The 23,492-nt window shown below is 41.7% G+C and overlaps 2 protein-coding genes across 2 annotated transcripts in view; both read left to right on the top strand.

Annotated features, from left to right (window-relative positions):
• The window catches only part of LSM5 (LSM5 homolog, U6 small nuclear RNA and mRNA degradation associated), a 756,742-nt gene that overhangs the window by 69,466 nt on the left and 663,784 nt on the right, over nucleotides 1-23,492 (top strand). The window lies entirely within an intron of this gene.
• FANCD2OS (FANCD2 opposite strand) lies at nucleotides 12,557-12,961 on the top strand. The gene has a single exon (XM_050892840.1). The coding sequence runs from the start codon at nucleotides 12,557-12,559 to the stop codon at nucleotides 12,959-12,961; it is 405 nt and encodes a 134-aa protein (XP_050748797.1).

Below are 23,492 nucleotides of genomic sequence, written 5' to 3'. Positions count from 1 at the left end.
ACATGGCAATACCCCAGTTTAACTGTAGGTAGCCTATTAAGTCTCTAGTAAACCGTTTAGTCTTCTGGACAGACTCCAGAATTCCTCTGCACTTAACATCTAAAACTACACAAATCAAAAATCTTCGTTTTCCGCCCCCTCCGAGTCTGAGCTCATTAACAACCTTGTAGGATCGAGCTATCTCTGCTCCCGTGATAAGCCAGTGCAGTCCTAACAGAACAATAAACTACACACCCTCCACATCTGGCATAAGCTGATCTAGCCACGAGTACTGCCAGCAAACTCCTCCTAGGTAACTGAATTTGGTTTTGCAGCCAAGTTATCAATCATAAACTAAACGTATGAGCTGGGGGCAGTGTTGTGCAGCACAATTCAATCGTGCTTTCTTATGCTCTCAGTGCTAATTGTACCACAAGTCCTCACAAGCAGTGAGCTTGAGCCAGACATGCTGGTGCTATGGACAAAACCCTTTCCAACTGCGATGCAGAAAGCTAGACAGTCTGCTTGCACTTACTTCTATTTGCATACAAGTTTATACTACTAGCTCATAGAAACCCTTGAGTAAGAACTATTGTATTAGCTATCTTCTAATTAACACTTGCATGTGTCAAGAGTAACCACCGAAACCACTTAAGTTGTAAATGCACAAACTTTGTGTTAGGCAAAAGGTAAGTGTTCTTGTTCAGCTTTTGAAATTGTATGGAGACATCAAGTTGTGGAGCATGTGGCCTGCAACATCCTGTATTAAAATCCTATTTGTACACATAAAAAAGTCAGTGACCTGTTTCCTTTCAGCATGGTTATTTATACTGCCTTTCAGGTGCTTTGCCAGCCTATTACTCTCCCCAAAAGAAAAAAACCAACAAACATCTAGACCTGGTCAGTTATACATCCAGTTTATAAGGCACTTCCTTTATTCTGGTAAATGTTCTACAAAGCAGCAGGGACTGAGCTATAGCCAGTAAACACAGAGGAAAGCTGCATGTCTCCCCTGTGTTACATACTACTACTCATTGCAAGAGGATCAGGCAGTAAAGAAAGACTGTAGTACACCTAATCCTCATCTCACTGGTGTTAAATATACATGAGTGTGGCAGGTACACCCGCCCTGATAGAGACCAAAACTTTTCGACTGAGAAAAAAAAAAACAAAACTAGAAGCCGCAGTTTGGGGGTCGAGCCGCCCAGTCCGCGTGGTGACTGTGGTCACGTACACACTTTGGCCAGTGACGACCATCATGTACATGCTTTGGTCGAAAGGCAAGGCCCTCAGCCAATGAAACACTTCAGTCGAAAGAAACTTCTCAACCGTTGACCAGATATGACCACAGATCAGATTCGACTAGGGTGTAAACGGAGCCCCGCCAGAGGGCAAACTGAGCCAGTCCTCCTTGGAGCAGCAGGTCTGCAGTTGGGGACTCTCCCCTTGGGTTGGGACGCCACCTAAGGAAGCTCCTTGAGGTTGAGAGCCCTCATCTTACAGGTGAGTGATATGCGCATTCTGGGTCATCATTTCTAAAGCTTCAGAATTCTGAAGTGGGTTGTGCAGTATTAATTTCCCCTTACATCACTGAACCTGTGGTTTGCTAATGTTGTCGGAGTTCTAAACCATTTTGATTAACATCTGTTTAATTTAATTGTGTGAGCCTCCATGATAATAAGTAAAGAAAAAAAATCGCTATTACAAATGACATCATAATTACTTTACCTCGAGATTGGGAATTTGAGAATATAAATGCATGATCATTAAAGCCTTTCTGGTAGACAATCCATTCTTCTGCATAAACATTTTCTTTGTATTAGGGCCAAGAGATTAGACAGTACTTTTTCTCTCATTGTGCAAGAATACCCTTCCCAGTGTTGCTCAGGACATGCCAGTCACCTGTGAAAGTTGCCGTACTGTGCAAGACTTATAAACCCAGCACAGACAACCCTGCCATCACCCTCTTCCTCCATCAGAAACAAGGGAAAACAACCCAAAACTGCTTGAAAACCAGTGTGAATGTGTGCTTGAGAAATGTGCTCCTTCAGGATACCTGTTCATATCCTTCAGGGTTATCTTTAGAGCCAAAGTCAGACAAGAAATGTTATTCAGAAGCAACATAAATTGGGAGTCTTAAGCCTGATTTCTTCTTTCAGTATGAAAGGCAATGGTAATTTCACAGATCTGTAGATTTTTTTAGTACTCCTCTGGGAAAATTGATTTTTGTTACTTTGTTACCATTATTTAAAGTACTGTTGGAGACAAAAGGAGATAAAGACCTAACTTGTATCTAAGATACATTTACTGCCCCATCTCATCACCACACACAGCACAATTTATGCCTCTCACTACTGTCTATGGGGTATTTTACTATGCCTTAAAAAATGGTCTATTCTTAAGACAGCTGATAAATGTCAACTCGTATTTGGCAGAATTTTATTGCTGTATTCTATAAACTCAAAACTCCAGTCTCATGACATAACAGATAGATATCAGTGGCCTTAAAAGGTTTATTTTAAATGTATTAGCTTGTACGAGGTAAGAAGCAGCCCTCCGAGGCTCCTCTAGAAAGAAACTGCAGCATCAGGGAAGACATATTTTTGTGATAAAGACAAATATGTTATGTACGTTTCCAAGTGGAGATGCCACAGTGCATCTGTGCCGCATAGGTGCTCCGGCTGGGCAGGAGGCTGCTCTGGCAGGAAGGCTTTAGAAAGTCTTTACAAAGATCCAGCCAAGGGAGAGAAGCATTATGAAGGGCTGCAGAGAAATCTGGGGGAGAAAAAAGAGCAGTCACTTGTGTGCCTATGAGGATGAATGAAGAAAATTTTGCAAGCTGCTGGACTATTTGAACATTCACTAATACACTCAATAATTCAGACTGCATTTTTTCTTCATCAAAATCATTAAATTTAGCAAGAGTTCTTCATCCCATACCAGCTTCAAATTCATTTTTATTCAAAAGCATTCAAAACCTCAAGGAGACCATGACTAACAAATTATTGTTAGAACAGCAAGCCTCTTAAAGCAACCAAAAACCTTTAAAACATTCCTCCAGAAGGAGAAGGGGAAAACAGCAACGAAATCTGCTGGGAAAGAAGCAAGCAACCAACAGCAGTAATTTTTAGTTTAAGCACAAAGCATCAGTGTTAAACATTTGATAAGTTTCATGGTTTTGTTCTGAAAATAGTTGTGAGGGAGTTTTTTCGTGCATGCCTAGTCCCACAGCAAATAAATTCATGCTTAAAAATATAGCTTATACACAGATGGCTGCAGAACAATTACTATATATTAGTGCTTCTCATTCCATATGAAACTTCTGACGTACTAGGAACTCCCTCTCCTCCCACTCCGAAGATTTCTCAGAGAGGTTTTATTGCATCATTAGTTCAATAATTATGACATGGTTGTATTGTATTTAACCTTGTTTTATTTCTCCAAATACGTAATAATTCTCTCTCTTTTCAACCAGTTGCTTTCATCTAACAGAGTTACAGTCTTCTTGTACTGATAAGAAACTAGGGAGTCAGATGCCATCTGGCAATACAACAGCCTGCTCGCTGTCCACACACATCATCCAGACTGAAAAAAAACCAAACTGAGAATAGCCAGGCCATCTATCTGCAATTTAAACGGTAGATATTTCAAGATGCCATACATTAACAGCAGCCTGTGTTTTTGGTACATGGACCATTGACAAGGTATGCTCAGCCTCTAATGAGGACACACCAGATGATACACTCCAAAAAGGATTCCATTTCTGAAAACAAATACAGTAATTCTGACAAAACACAAAAGCTGACACTCAGATTACAGTCCCTTCAACTCAGACTGGGTTTACAATCAGGGAACAATTACTGACACAAGCAGGCTTGAATATATAGACTCATTTTCTCTTGTTCCCTTCTAGAACTGTGTGAAAAGTAACACTTTTCTTTTAATGCTATTATGCCATTTAATTCTAGAATGCTTCACTTTTTGTGTCAAAATTTAGACTTAGTTGCAAAAACATATGTTCAGTTATGGGATCCTTTTTTAAATTCAGTTTTCACTTATCAGGACTGTTCTGGGCACACAATCAATTTATGTCAGTGACTTTTTTTCCATGTCTTCAAATTATAACTATGCCTAAGTGCTGGTTTCCCCACCTACCATGTTCTCTCCTTTTGTAAGTCTTTGACATAGGAATGATGTTATGTACACTTACAAAGGCACCTGGAAAATGGCATCCCTTCATACTTTTTTTGAAAGCTACACTAATACAGTTTATTCTCCAAGACAGCATTATCAAATAGTGGTTTGGGTTTGTAAAATTGAGTCATTTTAGATCAGATTTGAAAATAAAGTATCTATTTGGCTACTTATACCTCCATCACACTGCTGTCTTCCTTCTCCCATTTCTCATGGAAGTTGAGCATTAAACTCACACTTGAGTACCACCTGATACAGCACTTGTCTTACCCAATTGGGTATTGCCTGTTCACTCAGACAACTGAACCTTTACCTGTGAGCAACCCAGACACCCTCCTATTCATATAATAGACTATGACGTGCAACTTGTACATTGCAAAGTGCACAAATGACACCATACTGGGAGAGGAGGCAGATCTGCCAGAGGAAAGAGCTACCTCATATAGACACCGCAACAGCATGAAAGAGCAGGCCAACAAGACCTGCATGAAGTTTAACAAAGATAAATGTTAAATCCTGCACCTGGGATGCAGTAACCCCACACAGCAGTAGAGGGGATGCCTGACTGCCCGGGGTGCAGCTTGGGAGGTCCTGATGGATGGCAACCTGAATGCGTTCTAGCAGTGCGTCCTTGCAGCAATGAAGGCAAGCCTTGTCATGGGCTGCATCAAGAGTACAGCCAGCTAATCAAGGGCTGCGATTATTCCAGTCCATTTAGCACTTGTTAGGGCATACCTCTAATACTGGGTCTAGGTTTGGTCTCCCCAGTTCAAGTGAGACACTAAAAAATTGGAGAGGGTCCACTGAAGGGCCGCCAAGATGACAAGATGGTTGGAGAACCTGACAGATGAAGAAAGACTGAAGGAACTGGGTTTGTTCAGCCTAGAGAAGGCTCAGGAGGGATCTAATCACACTTTACCAATACCTGAAATGTAATTACAGAGGAGAGGCAGGAACTCCCTTCGCAAGGATGCACAGTGACAGAAAAGAAGCAATAGGTGCAAACAGCTTTAGAAAGAATTCCATATGGGTAAGGAAAAAATTTGCACCATGAGAAAAAATAAACATTTGAATAGGTTGCCTCATGGGATCTCCCTTGCTGGAAATACCAAGACTTGACAGGGACCTGGATAACTCAATTTAAGGCCCTGCTTTCAACAAAGGGTTGGCACATGCAATCTCCAGAGGTCCCTGCCAACCTGAACTATTATATGGTTCTGTGATGCTATGCAGATCTGCTGACTGATGCACGTTCAACCCTGACAGAAGCAAACTTCAGGGATTAAAACTCTGCAAAGAAACAAGTGTCAAAAGCAAGAAGATGCCGCTCCCATCTCTAACCAGGAAGGTGAAGCTCCTTGGGATGAAGAAATACTTATTGTTGCTATCTACAGCATTCAGTACCAGTGACTTGTGCCACAGGGTTAGAAATAGACCAGTAACTACATAAACGTTGCCCGTATCTCAGAATAAAACATTTTATAAATTTAAGTACACAAAATGTTAGGACAAGCACTTTCTCACTTTCCCCCTTTCACTGCCTGTGAAAATCTGTGTCATGTCTACTTCTACTTTCGTGACTGCTATCTCCAAATTTCAGGGGTTTGGGATTGTTCTGAAAACAGTGTGGGGTATGGTGTTTGGGGCCCCATCTCCAACTGCGACAGAATGGCCACCCTGTCTGCCAGGCAGAGCACTGCACGAGTAGCACCACATCCCTTTCGCCCTGCCTGCACACCACCAGAGACAGAAATCCTAAGAGAAAAAGAGAAGCTGGCAGGGGGGCGGGGGAGGGGGGGGGGGGGGGGGGAAATCACTTAAACAGGTTAAAGAGATACTGGTAAATTCCATACTGGTAAATCACTACTTACACAGTTCCTCCTGTCTGCTAGCTGTAGAAGAGCGGCCAAAAAAAGTATAGAAGTCTGTCCTGTGAAATCATTTATTGCTATTACTCAGGCTCAGCATTATACTAATAAAATCGTATTTCAGAGGGTTGGGATTATAAAAAGAGAGAAAAAGAAAAAACAGAAAACACTCAAATTGGCATTATAGCCGTGGGTATGTAAGATTCACACTTCACACAACTACCAAAAGATGGAGGGAGGGGAAAGAAGTGGAGGAGTGAAATAAAAATTGGTTCGCAAAAATAACTCTTGCCAAAGATGTTTACTATGAGGTTTTCGACCAAGTGAAAAAAGAAGTATTGTGACAGCTACTTATATGCCTTCCCACCAGCACTGCCCAGATGACTATCTGTACTAAGTGGTTCGTATTCAGTGCCCGAATTTTTACAGATCCTGTTTGGGTGCATTGCTTCTTCCCCTAACTGTATGTAGAGTGTAGGTACCCCACACCAGATTGTCAGTTTTACCACAGAGCTGGATGCACACATAACCATCATAAATACTCAGGCAGTGCAACGCCTAAGTCCCTTCATCAGTCTAGGCACTCTTCAGAAGCTGCCTAGCTTCTTCATCAACAGCATAGTAATATTTAGCTGTTTGCTAAAAAAAAAAATCAATTCAAAAGAAAAGAAATATTTCACCTGAGATGTATTTTCTCCCTTCCAACTAAAAATTATTTCAACCCCAGAGAGAAAAAAACAAATACCTAACTGCTAACATAATTTTTAATTCTCAGTTCAGCTTAAAAAAAATGCTTCTGAACATCAGAAGGGCAACACTTTTACATACGAATCTTACCCACAAAGAAAAAAACCCTTACGTTCCATCCCTAAGTCATTCCTGAGAGCAACTAAAGCTCATTTTATCATTGAAAATGCTCTTCAGTACAGTCTCCCAACAATGCAGTTATGTAAGTCAGAAAGGAAACATCAGCCTTTCTTCAAAACCATTTTATCCAGAGTGCTTCCAGAGCACTGAGAAACCCTCTGATTCCTGATTTAGTACATAATAGGGCTTTCAGGAGGGGCACGAACCCAAATCTTTTCTTAGTGCCCCAGATCTACATGAATGCTACTAATGCAATTCGTTTAGCATCTTCAACGTTAAAACATTATCACTACTCCCTCTAGTGGGTGTCCTAAATGAAGCAAATATTCCCTGCTGGCTTCCGAAGAAAATATTTTATTATCGATAAAGTTACTCTGAAATTAAGCATGTAAGCATTTGCAGCTATCAGAAAACAGGGTGTTACCGAGCCTCTCAGGACTTTTTGTTTCCTTAGAAGTTGCAGGGGGCCAGCAACAACCAATACTAGACTTTTCCTGGAACTGGTTAGGAGCAAGCCAGATACAGAAAAAACACTGTTCCACAAGAAGCAGAACTCGCAGACGCTGGTTTCCTTTGGATGTGCATCCTGCATCCCTGCACAGCCCTTCACAAAGCTGTCCGTGCTCCCCTCCCTCATGCGTGCGCACACACACACACACACACACTCCTCCCTGCCTTGGTCCCTCGCAAACACCGGAGGCTGGGCTGGAGGAGGTGTGTACTTTGGCTTGCCTTTTGGTTTATTTTCTATTTTACTGGCATAACATGAAAAACAAGGAGAAGGATGGAAAATATTAGAAGGACCCCAGTGCCAAAATCTGAAGGTGGGAGATTTTAGGGAAAAAAATCACCTTCTCCTACCCCGCCAGATGAGTAGCAGGCACTATTCTTTGACCAGATTTACTGTCCATGGATGAAATTCTGACTGGTTTAACTGACCAAAGTAAATATCAAAACTCTTGCTGAAATTAAGTTGCTCTCGTTAAGAGCAAACGATGAGGAAAGTGATGCAAAACTAGAACTGCTACTTGGAAGCACAGTATTGATTTGTGTGATCATTTTATACACTTTGAGTCAAAATTTAGCTTTTTCCTCCTCTAATAGGAAAAGAATTAGAAAAGCGCACCATGAACAGAGAGAGACCTTCTGCATGTAAATCACTACCAGATGAAGCAATGGCAGCAGTTATTTATGAATACATTGCATTGTTCCCATGTTCTGTAAAACTATGGCTTAGATCAAAGTTCTGTTCAAAACATCTTTCCAGATGACTGAATAGTTGGAAATGTCATCTCTAAAAGATGCTCAGTTTTGGAGGGTTTAATACATGCCTTTAGAATAGGAAATATTATAGGCTACTTTTAAAAAATAGCTGTATCAAGAACATACTCATGTTCTACATTTCAGAGCTAGCATGGCATTATCTCATCATAGAAAAACCACTTGAAACTAACGCAGCGTGTTCAAGAAGCTTACGTGTTTGTGTGATCTTAGTATCTTTAGATCCCTTTCAAAATTTTTGGTGAAAAAAGTCTCTCTAAATTTACTGATCAGGAAACAATCTTGTTTTCTCTGGGCTGCTACTAGTCTCTTTTTTGTTTACCTTGCACCCATCTGCTCACCTTTGAGGGCTCTGTATTTAACAGTATTGTTTGCACAGCCATATGCCCATTACAGATAAGACCCTAGGAGGGCACTGGTACTGGAACCTCCCTCACACTTCCTTTTTCTAAAAATGAGATGACAAAACTCCAAATATAGATAATATCTTCATGCCAGGTGAGCTGCTAACATGGCTGCCTCAGCCACAATTTCAAATCTCTTTCTCTTCCAGTGATCCCTAAGGAAAAAACAGCACAGTTTATCTGGCCATGTAAAATGGGAGGACACCAAAATTAAAATGTAAAACCAAAAAACTTCGCTTTAGAAAGCTGATGAGCCTACACAGCAAACAGGCATAAAAGAGGAAGGGAAGATCTACCGTGAACTGTTGAAGAAAACTGCTGTGTTTGTTTATATTATATATACACTGTAGGTAAAATGGCAAAACAGGAGATTAAAACCTTTAAGAGAGAAACAGAGCAAGTAAACAGAAGGAAAAAAATCAGAGGAATGAATGATTTTGAATGTGAATGATTTCTAAAATAAAATCCAGAGTCTTTCACTCTTTAATTATGCTAATTATCTAAGCATTTATCCTTCATTAGCCATCAGACCATTACCATAATACCTAGATCTTTTTTTTATTACTTTTCAAGAACTACAATTTGATGCTGAAAGACATGAAAACTATCACCCTTTTGTACTAGTGTTTCTCAAATTCTGTTATACAGGCACCTGCATATGTTGAGCTAGAAACAAGAAAGTCGATGGTTTTGAAAACCAGACTTTTTAGTTCTGGTGTGGTTCTCTCTCTCCAGAGGCTACAGGGCCTGCTGCACCCCTCACCTGCAAGAGGAAGGCACTGCTGTGCCCGTGTCCGAAACTGGAGAGAATCAGTCTGATCGCTATCATGGAGTTCCAGCAACTGCGACACCAGAAGAGGGATATATTTAAACTTCCAATCAGTGTGACTAAAAAAGCCCCAGTAACCTAATAACAAAGAAAATGTGACAGACCTTTGAGAATCTTTTTCTAAGCCACATTTGTCCAAGCTATGAAAAGGTTTTTGCCATTTAGCATGAACAGTCAAGACACTAAGTTAGTGAAATGTTGTAAAACAGTCAGCATGCTAACATTTGAATGTCAAGAATCAAGTAAAAATAGAACTGTTTCACGAGCAAAGTGGTGACATTTATAGCATATCTCATTAATTACAGGCCATGAGGCTCTTTCATGAAGCTAAATGTGGGAAATGCTAAGATGAATTTGAGGCCTTCAGTCATAGAAAACAAACCAAACAATCAGAAAGATGTAAAGAAAAGCGATACAGCCTTACATACAGCTTTTTACCTTTCCAAATGGCCATTCTTCTGACCTTTTAAAGACATCTATGCAGTTAAGACAGATTCAAGACTGAAAAAAATAATTAAACAGACAAAACAGAAGCAGGGCACAGTCTCCATCAGGTCTCTGAATTATTTTTTTTTAATTCTTCTTCATGATCCAGGAACTCACAGCAAAGTACAATCTGACTATATGCTGACATCTGAAAAAAGATGACCTGGAAGGGTTTCCCAACAAACAGGACAAAAAGACTGCTGGACATCAAGAACTGTGAGACAATGTGTGGGTATCCAGGTCTCTGAAGCCCACAAGAAAAAAATCACAGTCACTCAGAATTAGCTCTGCACCAAAAGGTGAAGACACCATTAACTTCCTATTCAGACTGTAACTGAGCAAAACTCGCAGTGAAATCAGCAGGAAATTGTCCTAAACAAAAGGACTGAGTAGTAAACTCAGGACTGAAAACCTGGTTCACTAAAGGAAAGAATATCATGATCTGCCACTTACACAGAATAGGTAGAAAATAAATATGTATATATATGCATACACACATATATATACACTCACTTATACTTTTAGTACTGGATGGAGACACTCCAGTGTAACCAGCATATATGCATATATTGTGAAGGAATTATCCAGTTTAATAACATGCAAAATTAAACCCTTTAAACCAGTATTTCTAAATGCTGTGTGCATTTTGCTGTAAAAGCTAGACTACTGTGGGTTAAAAAAAAAGTTTCATGTTTAGGGATTTTTTTTTTAAGCAAAAGATAATTCTCTTTATCAAAATGGAGCATTTAATTTTGAAGAGATCTGCTTTTGGGAAGAGTATGCTGTTACAACACTTTGCATATATTAATGCAAATCACAGATGCTAGACAGAATTAAAAAACCTATTCCCAGAGAGATTAATCCAAAATGAAAATTTATTCTGCACTAAGTTAAATAGGCCATACTGGGTCCTTCTTTGCTGATCGCAAATAAAATAAACTGTAATTCCGGATTGTGAATTTCTTGTGTTCTTGTAACAGCGATGAGTGGTTTAATATTTAGATGCTTTAGTATTTCTAGGGAACACTCATTATGTTTTCCTATGTACGACATATGTACACACCAACTGTACATATTCCAACAGCTTCATATCAAACAGGAATAATTTATAAGGAATGTTTTGTTTACAATGGTGAGCAAGTCAGCCAAGACTTGAAAGACCAAGCTAACTAACTACAGCAAAGTTTAGCTAGTTACCACTGACAAGTTCTTTTAGTTATTCTTCAGGAGCTTAGTTGCCAGGTAAAGCTATAGTTTCTGTGATACCACTTTTCTCCACTGGTGGGGAGGGTCGTCATGCTGCTAAACTAGAGAAAACCTAGGCTAGCTTTGTAGGAGACTTCACCGCAGGCATCATTACAGCTGAAGAAAAAACTGTGTAGCAAAGCGGTAAGAAATCATTACTGGAACATGGTTTAGAGAAGCCATCCCTAACAAAGTCCCTTGACACTATCTTTATGCACATGCATTTGCCAAAATAAATAAATACATAAAAATAAATGCATACACGGTAATCATTTCATTCTGGAAACCATTTTTTTCTTCTACTTCAACCATTTTGCTGTTCATAGCAGCCCACCCTGCTGGAGGCTTTTGACTGAAAATAAAATCAGTCACGTTGAAATGCTGTAACACCCCTCCACCTCTAAGGAAGCCCTTATGCAAAATTTGTCCATCTGTATAACACAACCTTTTCTTTTCCCCCTTAAGGAGAAGAACATTCAGCAACTCGCATCGTGATATATATTCACAGTGACCCCAAGCTGAAAGAAAATGAACATGTGCTGTAGCTGGTAGATTTACAACTGCTGGTCAAAACACTCCAAAACTAAAATTGCAAGTATACTGTCTGTCTAGAAAGAGGCTCAGTCTTCTCCCCCGTGAGGCGTCCACTCAAGCTCCACATTTCAAACCTTACCAGCAGCAGAAACCAGCAGAGACAGCTGGAAAGCAGACTGCGAGGCCTCTGAATACACGGGGAAATAAAATCTTATCGAGCAAGAGAGAAGACTGAGTTTTATTCAACATAATCAGAATTTTTAAAATACTCACTCCCCCTGAAAATGTGGGTAAAGGAGGCTTTGTTAATTTCTTGCCAGGGCCTTCAAATAAAAACAGTTGCGCTCAACACGACAGAGGAATCCTAAGCAAGCTGGGAGAAACTGCTTGTCTTTTCAGCCCAGCAGGTGAAAATGAGCCCAGTAATTATTTTGCACGCCCTGATGGAGATCGCAGCAAAGCAGATCGCAATAATCAAGAGAGAAGATGATGAATTCTAGCTCTGAGGACAGGTGGAGAGAAAAAAAGAAAAGCATTAGCACAGCAGGAAGAAGCAGTTCCGTGCGAAGAGACAGTGGAAACACAAACTGCTTTGTACGGCGAGACCGGCAGAACCAGCCCCCGTTGTTTCTCTGGGTGGATGCTTCTGCCGGCCTCGCTGGCTGCCGCCCCAGAGCCCCCACGTGCCCTGCCCACGCCGCCGCCTCCCCGGCCCAACCAGCAGTCCCCCAACGGCCGCGGCCCGGCGGGCAGGCCCCGACCGCCCCGGCCCCGGCCCCGGCCCCGGCCCCGCGGGCGGCATGAGGGCTCGTTGCCCGGCACCCCGCGGTGAAAAGATGCCCCGTCCCGCGCCGCGGCCGGCAGCCGCCATGGCGGACGGTTACCAGCTGTGGGCGCCCCGCTCGCCCCTCGACGAGTCGCTGTGGTGGCTGCGGGGCGCGGCGCTGCCGCCCGCCGCCTCTGCCCACCCTCCCGCGGCGGCGGCCCCCACCTGGCGGCGGCGGCGGCGGGGGCGCTCGGCGGCCCTGAGCCGGCCGGAGGCCATGAGGCTGCGCGGCCTCGACGCCGTCTTCGGGCGGCTGGTGACGGCGCAGCCGCCGCGCTGGAGCGGCTCCCTGCGGGTGTCGGAGCACTCGGCCTTCTGCCGGGTGGTGGGGCCGCGGGAGGCGCAGGCCCGCCTGGCCGCCGCCATGTGCCGGCAGATGCTGCGCGCCATCCTGCTGCCCTACGCCACCTACAAGAACTGCGCCTTCGCCCTGCAGCACTCCCACTGAACCGGCGCCTTCCCCGAGGCGGGCCCGGGCCTCGCAGCGCCGTGGAGGGAACGCCATGCCCGTGGCATGCGGCTGGACGCCATCACCCGTTACGTCTAGCGGGGGAGACGTGCACACCTCGGCTGGGATCGCGGAGATGCAGACGCCCCGGTCCACACCAGGCGTCTCCGCTGACAACGCCTGCCGTAAGAGCACGGATGAGGAGGGTTGTTTCTGACTGAGTGCGCTGCGCGTAGCATCCAGCATCCCTTCAGCAGACTGAACCGTGCTGCGTGTGGCATCACTTCATCTGCTGGGAGAAATCATTGAGGTGAAATGCTCACCAAACTGAGAGCTGCTGCTTCTTGAGACGTGGCCATCTTTGCGCGACAGTCGTCAAAGGGAACAGACTTACACAATTGATGATTTATAGCTGAGGATACAAACTTCAAAATAGATTCCCTCAGCTTACTACCTTCAAAGCAAAATCGTTTTATGTATTCATCTCTTGTCAATGAAGACATTCACAAAAAACCCCACAAGAGTTAGGCCTTAATCTGTTAGTAGGTATTACAATTTTTCCCCCTTGACTGTTATCATTTTTTGAGAACTAACAGGTTTACGAAGAATTTGAATTGCTTTTTAGTATTCAAAGCAAAATCTGATAGTTTACAGCAATTAAATGCAGTTTGCGTAGATACAGTCTTCAAAGTTACCCATCTAAAATTTTATTTCTGTTAGTTTTTCTATCTAATGAGTAGGGGAATCCTTAAAACCAAATTTGTGGAGGAACTGTGTTCTGAAAATGCACGTCTACCCTACTCTAGTCAAAATTTCTGTACAATTAAATGCATGAGTACAAAATTCTATTATGTGACTTGTTTACAGCTAATGAAAACAATTTACAAAGACTAATTTGCAAAGTTGTTACTTGTCTTCAAAATAAGCAAAAAAACTTTAATTTTTGTTTTAAATGATATAAACAATGTAATGTAGCTTTTTAGAAATACACTATTGGTGTCTTACAGTCCAACTAAAAACTGTTGGTTTATTTCCTGCTAGTATAGGTAATTTATTAAAAGTTCCATAGTGTATGGTTACAAATTCTTACAAAAAATGTAGCTGCTGTGTAGAGTTACAGTTAAACTTGCCCATACAATTACAGGAGGAAATACATTTATAAGGCGTTTGTAGTCAATATTTCACATCACTCTACTAACATAATCATTATCCATTCCACTATGGAGATGACCATTCAGCATTGTCTTAGTTTTTAGTCATTGCTTGTAATAAACTTCAGAAATCTCTTCTCATGGATTTACCCCAAATTGTGAAAAGCCTTTTGTCCCTTCTTTTAGTAGGGGCTGATTTTCTAGACCATCTAGAACTAGACTTTCTAGACTATCATCTGGAACAGGCTCAGGAGTTAAAATAGCTGAGTGTGGCTGCTGGGAAGTACTGCAATAAAAGAATGAACAAACTTGCTGTAGAATATATTTTTTATGGCTGATAATTTAATATTTTAATAAAGAGCTCAGCTTTAAGAAGAATCCGAGGTTTGTGCTTTGCTTGTCCGTGGTATAGCAGCAGGGTATTTAAAAGCAAATGAACGCGTTAAGATAAAAGCAAATGGATGCGTTAAGAGAGTGGCTTTGGAGCTGGGTCTAAACTTCCTGATTTCTGATTCAGAGCTGCCTATAGAAACTGTATGGAATCAGTCCCTCAGCAGTACAAGCTGGATTTTTCCTTTAACTTCTCATCAGACCAGTGTCCAGATCTGGCTCAGTTGTTTGGGCTACTTTAAAGACAAATTCATACCTGCTTTCCATGCAAATGGAATGCTGCTCCTTAAAGTAGGAAATGTCAGGAGTAGTCAATACTGCTTCAAGACTAGTTGGTACTGCTTTACAGAAGTAATACTGATTTATGCAAATAGATTATTTGACTAATAACTCTGATTTTTCCAAAAATGGGAGGTCTTCTTGTTTTGGAAAGTAATCTTAAAGACTTCCATTTCTATCCTGTTGATTGCCCTGCTGATAGATAATCACGAAGGAAAGGTCTGGAAAAGTTTCTTCATAGTCTTTTCAGAGAGTACTGATACAAAGCCGTCATGTCTACCTCACAGTGGACACCACTACCATAGCATTGATCTGAGGCAGAACTGTGAGCTAGCTAGCTAGTGTTCCATCTTCCTCCTCTCAAACCGAGTCACAGCCGCTAAACCCAAAACACAAAGTCACAGCAGTGGGAGTTGATGAGAGACCATGCAAAAGAAGGTGAGGGTTAGGGCCTGTGAAAGGAAACCCTGTGCTTGGGAGGGCTGCAGGAGACGCATGTGGAACATCAGAACTCTGAAACTGTTGTTTTTCTAATGATTCCTGATCATAATGTACCCCTTGCAGGTAGAAGATCATTGTTTTGACAGGTCAGGTGCATTTATGAGATGTAGACAGGGCCCCAGCTGGTTTGCTGGTCAATATGAAAGGAGCTGAAGGCTGGTAGGGTTTCTAGTATTTCACTGGAAATAGATTATGTGAACTTATGCTACTAACCATCTAGTCTAAACACTTGCTTTTTTTATTGTATTAGTCATTAAGCAGTTAGCCACAACAAGAGGCTTTGCTTCTTAGAAATTGGTTGTGTAGGTTTGTCGGGCTGGAGTAAGGAGTTACTGTTTTCGATACTGTAGTCCTGTTTACACACACAGAGAGCAGAAAGTAGTTTTTCTAAACACAATTCAGCGTGGATAAAGTATTCCAAGAAGTCCTTGAGCACCACAAGCTTTTCTTACTCCTCTTCAGTCTCACTCTCACACTGCCTTCGCTTGCTGTTCACTCACTTTGGGATTCCTGTCACACACAACCGCAATGAAACCAGTGCCCCAGCCCCTGTCCTTGCTGCCAGTTTGCAAGGATCCATGGCAGAGTTCTTGCTCCGACCTTCATCATGCCACCCCATGCCTTGGGACGGTGATTTCTGTTGATCCAATTGACATGAAACAGAGACGTGTAATTGCCTTTCTGTTTTCTCTGAATAAGAAGTACATGGCATACCTGTTAGTGTCAGTGAGAGCCGAGCTTGGACGTAGATTGAATGGCAACGACCCACAGCCTTACAGGACACCTCAAGAGCCAGTTCAGTGTTCAAAGTAGTAGATGTAAGAATTTATTTCTGTATTATGTCTCCAAGCCAGCTGGAGCTTACACTGGCTTAACTTCACTGATGTAAGTCGCTTTCTTTCGGTTTGATCGGTGCAGTTCACAGTGGCAGAGGTAAACCCAAAGATAAGAAACAGCAACTCTTAAGTCTTTAAACGATATAGCACAATACCTTCTGCTCCTGGGGACACCCTTATTGTATGAAACTCCAAGTTACCATTTTCACTTTTGAGAAAATAAGGTAAACTTGTGAAATCTAGCTATATTTAGGCAAGCATAATAGAGACCTACCTTCTAAATAACAACACTCATTTTATACTTCCTTTCTAAATTTCACCTGCAGCCAAGCAGTTTGTCCCTTCACAGTGTCTGAACATACCTTTCCCTGGCTAAGGGGACAAGTTTTAGACTAGAACTGATGCTGCAACCTACCTTGGTTTCATTTTCAATTTTTCATTTTTTTCACTGGAAACTGTGGTACTGAATACACCTCCCTTTAGATGGATGGCAGCTTTGAAATTTCCTAAATATGCAGTTTTGGAGCACAAGTTCTGATCAGCTACTGGTAGATATAGCAGTAAAATCTGCTCCTTTCAGCTTCATCAGGGATTTGCTCAGTGTTTCTTCTAGTGTTATTTTAGTCTTAACCATCCCTTGAAGCAGGTCTGTGGAGGGCCAGATCTACATTTCTGTTCAGCTCGCAGTAAGACATTACTGACTGTGGTAGGGACAGAAGTAGGCAGGAGGACTTTGGCTCAAGGTGTGACTCTCTCCTGATTACCTTGGGAAGACTCAAGGTAGAGAAACGCTGTCATTCCCCATACCAGAGAGGAATATTCTGATTTTGGGAGGAAAGGAGAAATTACCTTCACCATTAAAATGGACAACGCATTCTGCATCGTATGCTACAGTCATAGCGGTCCTACTTCTTCTGTGCCTTTCCCCCATCACACCTGCATACACACATGCAACACACATGTGCACACACACTTGGGCTGCTCTGACTCCATGCCCAAGAGCACACCCTTTTCAGGACTGGGTAAATCATGCTTACTTACTGCATCCCATAAAAGATTTTTTTGCAGTCTGCTTTGGCATTTGCCCAGTACTCTGCAAAATGGGATGGATGAAAGGGGAGTAGATACTATAGATTTGTGACAGATTAATATATCAATGAATCTTTTTCCTACAGCTTTATAATTGTAGTGAAGTTGCAACTTGAACAACACAGTCTGTTGCCCAAGTTTGTTTTAAAAAACTTTAAACTTGGCTTTCTCAGTGGCAAGTGAGTTAAAATGAGAGCAGTATTGATTATTGCTTCAGCAGTGCTGTGATCTGCTCGCAGCGGCCTGTGGAGAATAGAAATTTAAACAAAGGGAGAAAATGGGCCAACAGCTGCAGATGGTGGTTAAACAGACACTCAGTTGCACACAGGCTCCCAACGATCTTGGCTGTAATCACTTACTCCTCAAAATGTTCTTAGGATCATTAAACAGAGGCTCCTTTAATTGTCTGTTGTTATAATGGTTTCAGAGAGAATTTGGCCATTTCTGTTTGGCTACACCTCAGATAAATTCACATCATTTCCCATTGCCCATAAACAATCGTGCCATCACAAATGCCAGAGAGATGCATTCTCATTCCCTCTTCAGCTCCAGAACAAGGAACAAGGGCCTCTTCACACAGCTTGCACATGTAAGGTCCTGGTAGATCTTCAGCCTCTTTGCTGAATTGGTGGCGGCTTTTCCACTCAGGTCTCGGGGGCTCTGAGTCATTAATGGACCGCTCACCTTTGCTCTAAAACCTGGGCTCTGGCTTGGTTTAATCAGCAAAGCTGATGGGTTTTTTTCCCTGTCATCTGGACTAGTAGGTATGATTCGTAACATCTCATGGCACTATGTATTTTCAAAGTTAATCTGATCAGGCCCATATTTGAAATCACTCTCTTTGAATCCTAGTAAATCTACTGCAGATGTGAGACTTCCATATCCAAGTCCAACTGGCAGGTCATCATGTGCATCCCTATGCAGATGTGGTGGAAAAGCATCCAATTCATGTGTTCAAGCTCTTAAAGGAGTCTTAACACCGGCACTAGGCCTGCAGCTGCATTAACTTGACTTAAAGGCTGGCTGGCCTATAAAACTGCTGCAGGCAAGAATGAGGACTGCATCCCCCACAGCTGCCCATAAGATGTATGGGTTCCCCATCCCATTCCACGGATGGCCAGTTGTCTCAGTTCTAATAGGGAATCAAGTTTTGACTCTAAATTAGAGAAATTGGGGCAACACTGTGGCACAACTGGCTATTTAGCAGGCAAGCAGAGCATCTAAAAATGCTCTGTTCATTTACATCAGTGCAACTCCAGAGATTTTAGGCCAATTATGTGGGCATGAAAGGTCTTCCCAATCGGTTTTGCATGGCCGTCACTACAGATTACAGTCTGCAGCTAAGTACCCTTCAGGGTTAAGAAGAGATCCAACAAGGTTGAGGTTGATACACCACTACTGAAGACTGGTGTAAACGTTTGTATTCCTGCTGTTCGTACCTTATCAATGTTTGTGCAGGAGGAATTTCCCTCTCTGAGATGTTCATTGTGAGCCCTTTCATCGGTAATGAAAAAAATGCACTTTTCTATAAAAAGAAATTATGCTTTTTGGAAAAAAGCAGGCCTTAAAAAGAATAAAGCTTAGTTAAAACTTTACTAAGCATGTCAGTAAGCTTTCTGACTCATTGCCCCCCTTCATATTATTCCCTTGGCTCACAGTAGCTTATGCTTCTATATAATGACAGCTGCCTTATTAGAGCTAAATCTTGAGGTTTTGACACTGCAGAATGTAAATAGCACCTTGGAGTTGCAGCACCTTTCTGATCTTGCTAATAAGATAACAAGAGGGGAAACAGTGATGCAAGTTCTGGTTTAGTCCTGAGACAGGTCCCACCCACACTGGGAAAGGATTGCCCGAGCTACAGCACAGGATCATCTGTTGGTGCCAGCAGAAAAAAAAACTTCTTTCACTGACAGGTTTACAAATGAGCATTCAAGAACATCAGACTAGGTCTCATCACATCATTTTCTTCATATTCTTTTGTCCGTGTGGAAAGTAGTGCTTGGGAGCTTGGATCTTTCCCATTAGTTAAGCGAACCATGATGAGTCTGGAGGGAAGGGGCAACAATCAAGAGAGAAACAATCCTGCTAATGCCTAATTGCTTTCCAAATGTATAGTTGCTTATAGCACACGAGAGGCTGTTTTTGAACAACTGTTGTTGTATCCCCATCCTTCACACATTGTGCACATTGTGTATATTGAAGTAAGTCAATCCTGTTGGGGGCTTTCCATTCAAATTGCTGGTTTTTCAATTAGAAAAGACCAGGAACCATGATTAAAATTAAAACTGCCAGGCTTTGCTGTTTTCAGACATTGGTTGTAAAGCATATTTGTTAAGCACCATCTGCTGTACATTCTGAAAATAGCAACCAAAATTGCTATTCTCTTTCCAGCTTTTAAATTAAAATTATTTAAACTCTGTCTACTATCAAATACATTATTTCAGCTCTGGAATGTTAAAACTGCATTTATATAGTCCTCCAATTGCATTATCTATGTACAGTTACATAAAGACCACAGACTGGGACAGACCTTTGGGGGAGAAACAGCGTTACAAAACACCATGTCCTAGAACAGGACAGTGAAAGGAGATGGGGAAATAATAGCGATGTTGAGCCTGATTTCCAGATGTACTAAATAAAATGGGATGAATACAACTGAAGACAAAGCATTGTCTTTCAAGGGCAAATTTAATGTGTGGTAACCGCAGGACACAATGATAAAAACAGAAGCTATGCATCAGTTAAAAATCCTAAATGGGGATTATTAGCTTTTCAGTATGGTTTAATTAGCAGAACAATTATTACCAATACTCCCAAACATCACAACTCTATTGATAGTGAACTGTAAGTGATGAAGTACTCCAATTATTAGCCTGAATTAAGTGAATAGCCTGAAAGGCGTAAAAAACCATAGAGATTGTTTAAATGAGAAACAGCCACCAGACTTTTTTCTCAGCCTCCGTGTAAGGCCTTTCTTCCATATTTTTCTTAAAGAAGATTTTTCTCTTTGAGCATTTTAATGAAAAAAATGAGTGTCAGAAGCTGTCCAGCTCAGAACGGGTCGCACAGGTGCAGGGAGGGAAGGATTGCTGCTGTGATGTGCCAGGCACAGGCTGCCCAAATGAACAAGACAGCAGAAGTGGAGGAGCCTGAGCCTCAGAGGTGCTCTGCTGGAGTTCCTTGTCCTCTTTTCCTGTCCTGCCTGTCCCTTTCCTCATTGCCCTTGCAGCCCATCTGCCCATCATGCCTTAAGGGAGCTTCTCATTTTGTACCTCCGCTTCCATCTCAGGGCATTTATTGGCCAGCTGGATCTACCCAGCAGTGAATGTGAGCCTCGCAGGTTGGAGGCCGTCACCAGCAGGACCCATAAACCACATGTTGGAGAGGGCAGTGGGTGAGGCAGGGACTGCAGGACGTGCTGTTTTGGGGGTTGAGGATGAATGCCATCCTGAAGGTGTGGATCGTAGCCTGGTCTTTTCCAGGGGTTTCCTATGTAAAGCTGGACATCCTCATTATCTGTGTTGTTCACCCTTTGGTACTACGTCCTAGACACTTGGGGTCAGAGCACCCCAAGTACTCTGCTAGACATGCCCATGGGACCTATACTAGGTCTACTAGAGCTGCTAGAGGTGCCAATGGGACCTATACTCTGCCTCCATGAACAGTGCAAGTGCTCTGAAAAAGGTCAGTCTATAAAGCCCTTATGTTGGGCAGACAAAATGTTGACGGTTTTGGGGCTTAATCTCACCAAGGGCCAAGGGAAGTCTGGCAAGAGAGAAGTGAGGGTAAAGTCTGTAACTGCACACTGCTTCGGAGGAGAATTGATACTGCAGCATTCTTGGTGAGGAGGCTACATCCAAAATGGGTAGGAAAAATAATATGGAATAATTGTGGCCACTGAGCGGTTATTTGGGGTAAAAGTTATGTGTGACCATGTAAGTAGTCACCAGGTACACTAGCATGCAGGGCCTGATCACCCAGCCTTTGAACTATAGACCTTGCCATCTCTGCATTGCCCTCACACTCAGTAATGGAACAAAGACTGGTGAGACGAGCCTGCCCTCCCCAAAATAAACATTCAGTGTCTCATGATACTGAAGCAGCCTGTCACTGGGGGCTGCATACCAATATACTTAGTACAGACCAAGCAAGGAGTCCCACAGCTACAGAGCATGCAGCACCAGTAGTCCTATGAATTTAAAGCAAAGTCCTGAATCTCTTACCTTCTGTGCTCTCCTCATCTTGGTCCAGGAGGGAGAAATCTACCAAAGAAGGTCATCTTCTCGCTCAGCGCGGAGCAAGGCCTGCTCTCAGCCCTGGCCTTTTGTGTTCATGATCTACTTACCCTTTCAGAAGTAGGGCAGGTTCCTCTTTGCAAAAAAATAAAAATACTTGGCAATTGTGAGGCCTGATCTGGAGCCCAGCGGACATCAACAGGATCCTTGCCCAAACACAAATCAGTGGATTTCTAACAAATTCATTGTTCCTAAAGTTTCTGTGATTTTTGTAAAGCATTATCATTTCTGTTCCACCAGTGGGAAAACTAAGGCAAATAGCAGTGAAGTAACTTGGCCAAGTGATACCACATAAACGAGTCACCAGCTGAACAAAGGGTCCCAAAATCCCAGCTCCCAAATCACAGGTAAAAGTAAAGGAAAACAGTTTGCATGGCTCCTCCCTCCCTCCCAAGAAATAACAGTATTTAACATCAGCTCTTGGGAGAATACAGTATCAATCATTGTGTGGGAGACATTGCTTTTCTGAGTCAGACCTTGCAGATCAGAACAGCAGTTTTCACTGACAGCTATGAAATAATCAGGCATCAATATTTATCTGCATAAAGATAATAAATATTAAGTTTATAAGGGAATAAATAATGTCTTTACAAACATACTCGTCACAATCCTACTTTTACAAAATTATATTAGTACAATATTCTCGCAAAAACCATATAGACATTCAAAGACAAGCCATGTCAATGTTACTGCACAATTTTGCAGTTCTGTGAGATACATTAAACTACATAATCATTTTAAATTCAACAAAGGTATAAACTGAGACATACTGAAGACAGAAATTTAGTAAAATTCTAAATAGATTTTGTATTTACATGAATGTACCTCAGGTGAAATCTTAAAAATTTAGCATGAGTAAGCAAAGCAATTCTAAACATTAAAATGTAAACATTCTGCAGTGATGCTCTTGACACTACAGAGCATTCTCCACAAATTGCATATAAAATATTTCAAGTAACCCATCCATATATTAATGGCTTCAAACTTCTAATATATGTGATACACGCTGTAATTTTCCCTGCAGCTTCTCTTCCCCTTGATCATTTGCAGGGTAACAGTTAATTATAATGAACAAGAAATGGAGAAAAAAAAAAAAGCACATCTTGCCTTTTGACATAAGTATTATTCTGCGGGTTCCTCTAGAGTTATTCTTCATGCAAATCAATATGAAGAAAGTCAGGGCTGTATATCAGACATGGTGGGGTTCAAACACCTGCATATTTCCACCCCAAACTAGCAAACAAACATTCAGGTGCCTAAGATGGGAGAAATAATTTCCTCCAAACTCATTTATTTTACTCCCTTCAAGACACAGTGAAATTTTAACTGTAGAACTGCATCAGCACATATCCACTTCTGGGTTTTGATCCATATTCTGTAGAACCCAATCAAGTTTTTTCTATGGGTTTTTAATGCCACTCAATGATGCTCGTTGAAGAAGTTGAATACTTGCACTAAATATTAAAAAAAATCTTTAGTTTCTAAATTCTCTTTTCTTCATCAGTTTCTATATTCACTCTTCCTTTTTCCTTATTAATACCATTTATAAAAATTATTGTGAATGTAAATTAAGTACAACAAATTACTTTTTCCCCCCTTTCATTTATAAACGGTGATCTCTTGTAGCAAATTATTTATACTGATTTGGGCTGCAGATGCTTTTATTCTAATACAGCGTTATCAGAGTTTTAGAATGAACTACAGCTAGAAGCAATTAGAATTCTAATAATTGAGGGCAGCCACACCAGGATTGTGGATTACTTCCACAGCTCTAAAGCCAGGATGGTGCTAGTACGATCTCAAACCAGTTTAAAACTAGTACAGCTAGCAACAGTTAACTCACTGAAATTGTTCCCTACTTTTACCAGTGCAAAAGAAAAAAACCCAAGTCCAGTACGTCCCTTTCTTTTAACAATAACAAGAAATAAAATAGGGTAGGAAATTAAAATGCAATGTAAGAAATTATTTTGACAGTGGAAATCAATAG

This window comes from Gymnogyps californianus, chromosome 2, assembly GCF_018139145.2.
Source record: "Gymnogyps californianus isolate 813 chromosome 2, ASM1813914v2, whole genome shotgun sequence".
NCBI lineage: Eukaryota > Metazoa > Chordata > Aves > Accipitriformes > Cathartidae > Gymnogyps > Gymnogyps californianus.
This window is presented reverse-complemented; position numbering and strand designations above follow the sequence as displayed.

What these genes read in the sequence shown, in the direction of transcription:
- FANCD2OS (XM_050892840.1), top strand. Translation starts at nt 12,557, where the DNA reads ATGGCGGACGGTTACCAGCTGTGGGCGCCCCGCTCGCCCCTCGACGAG.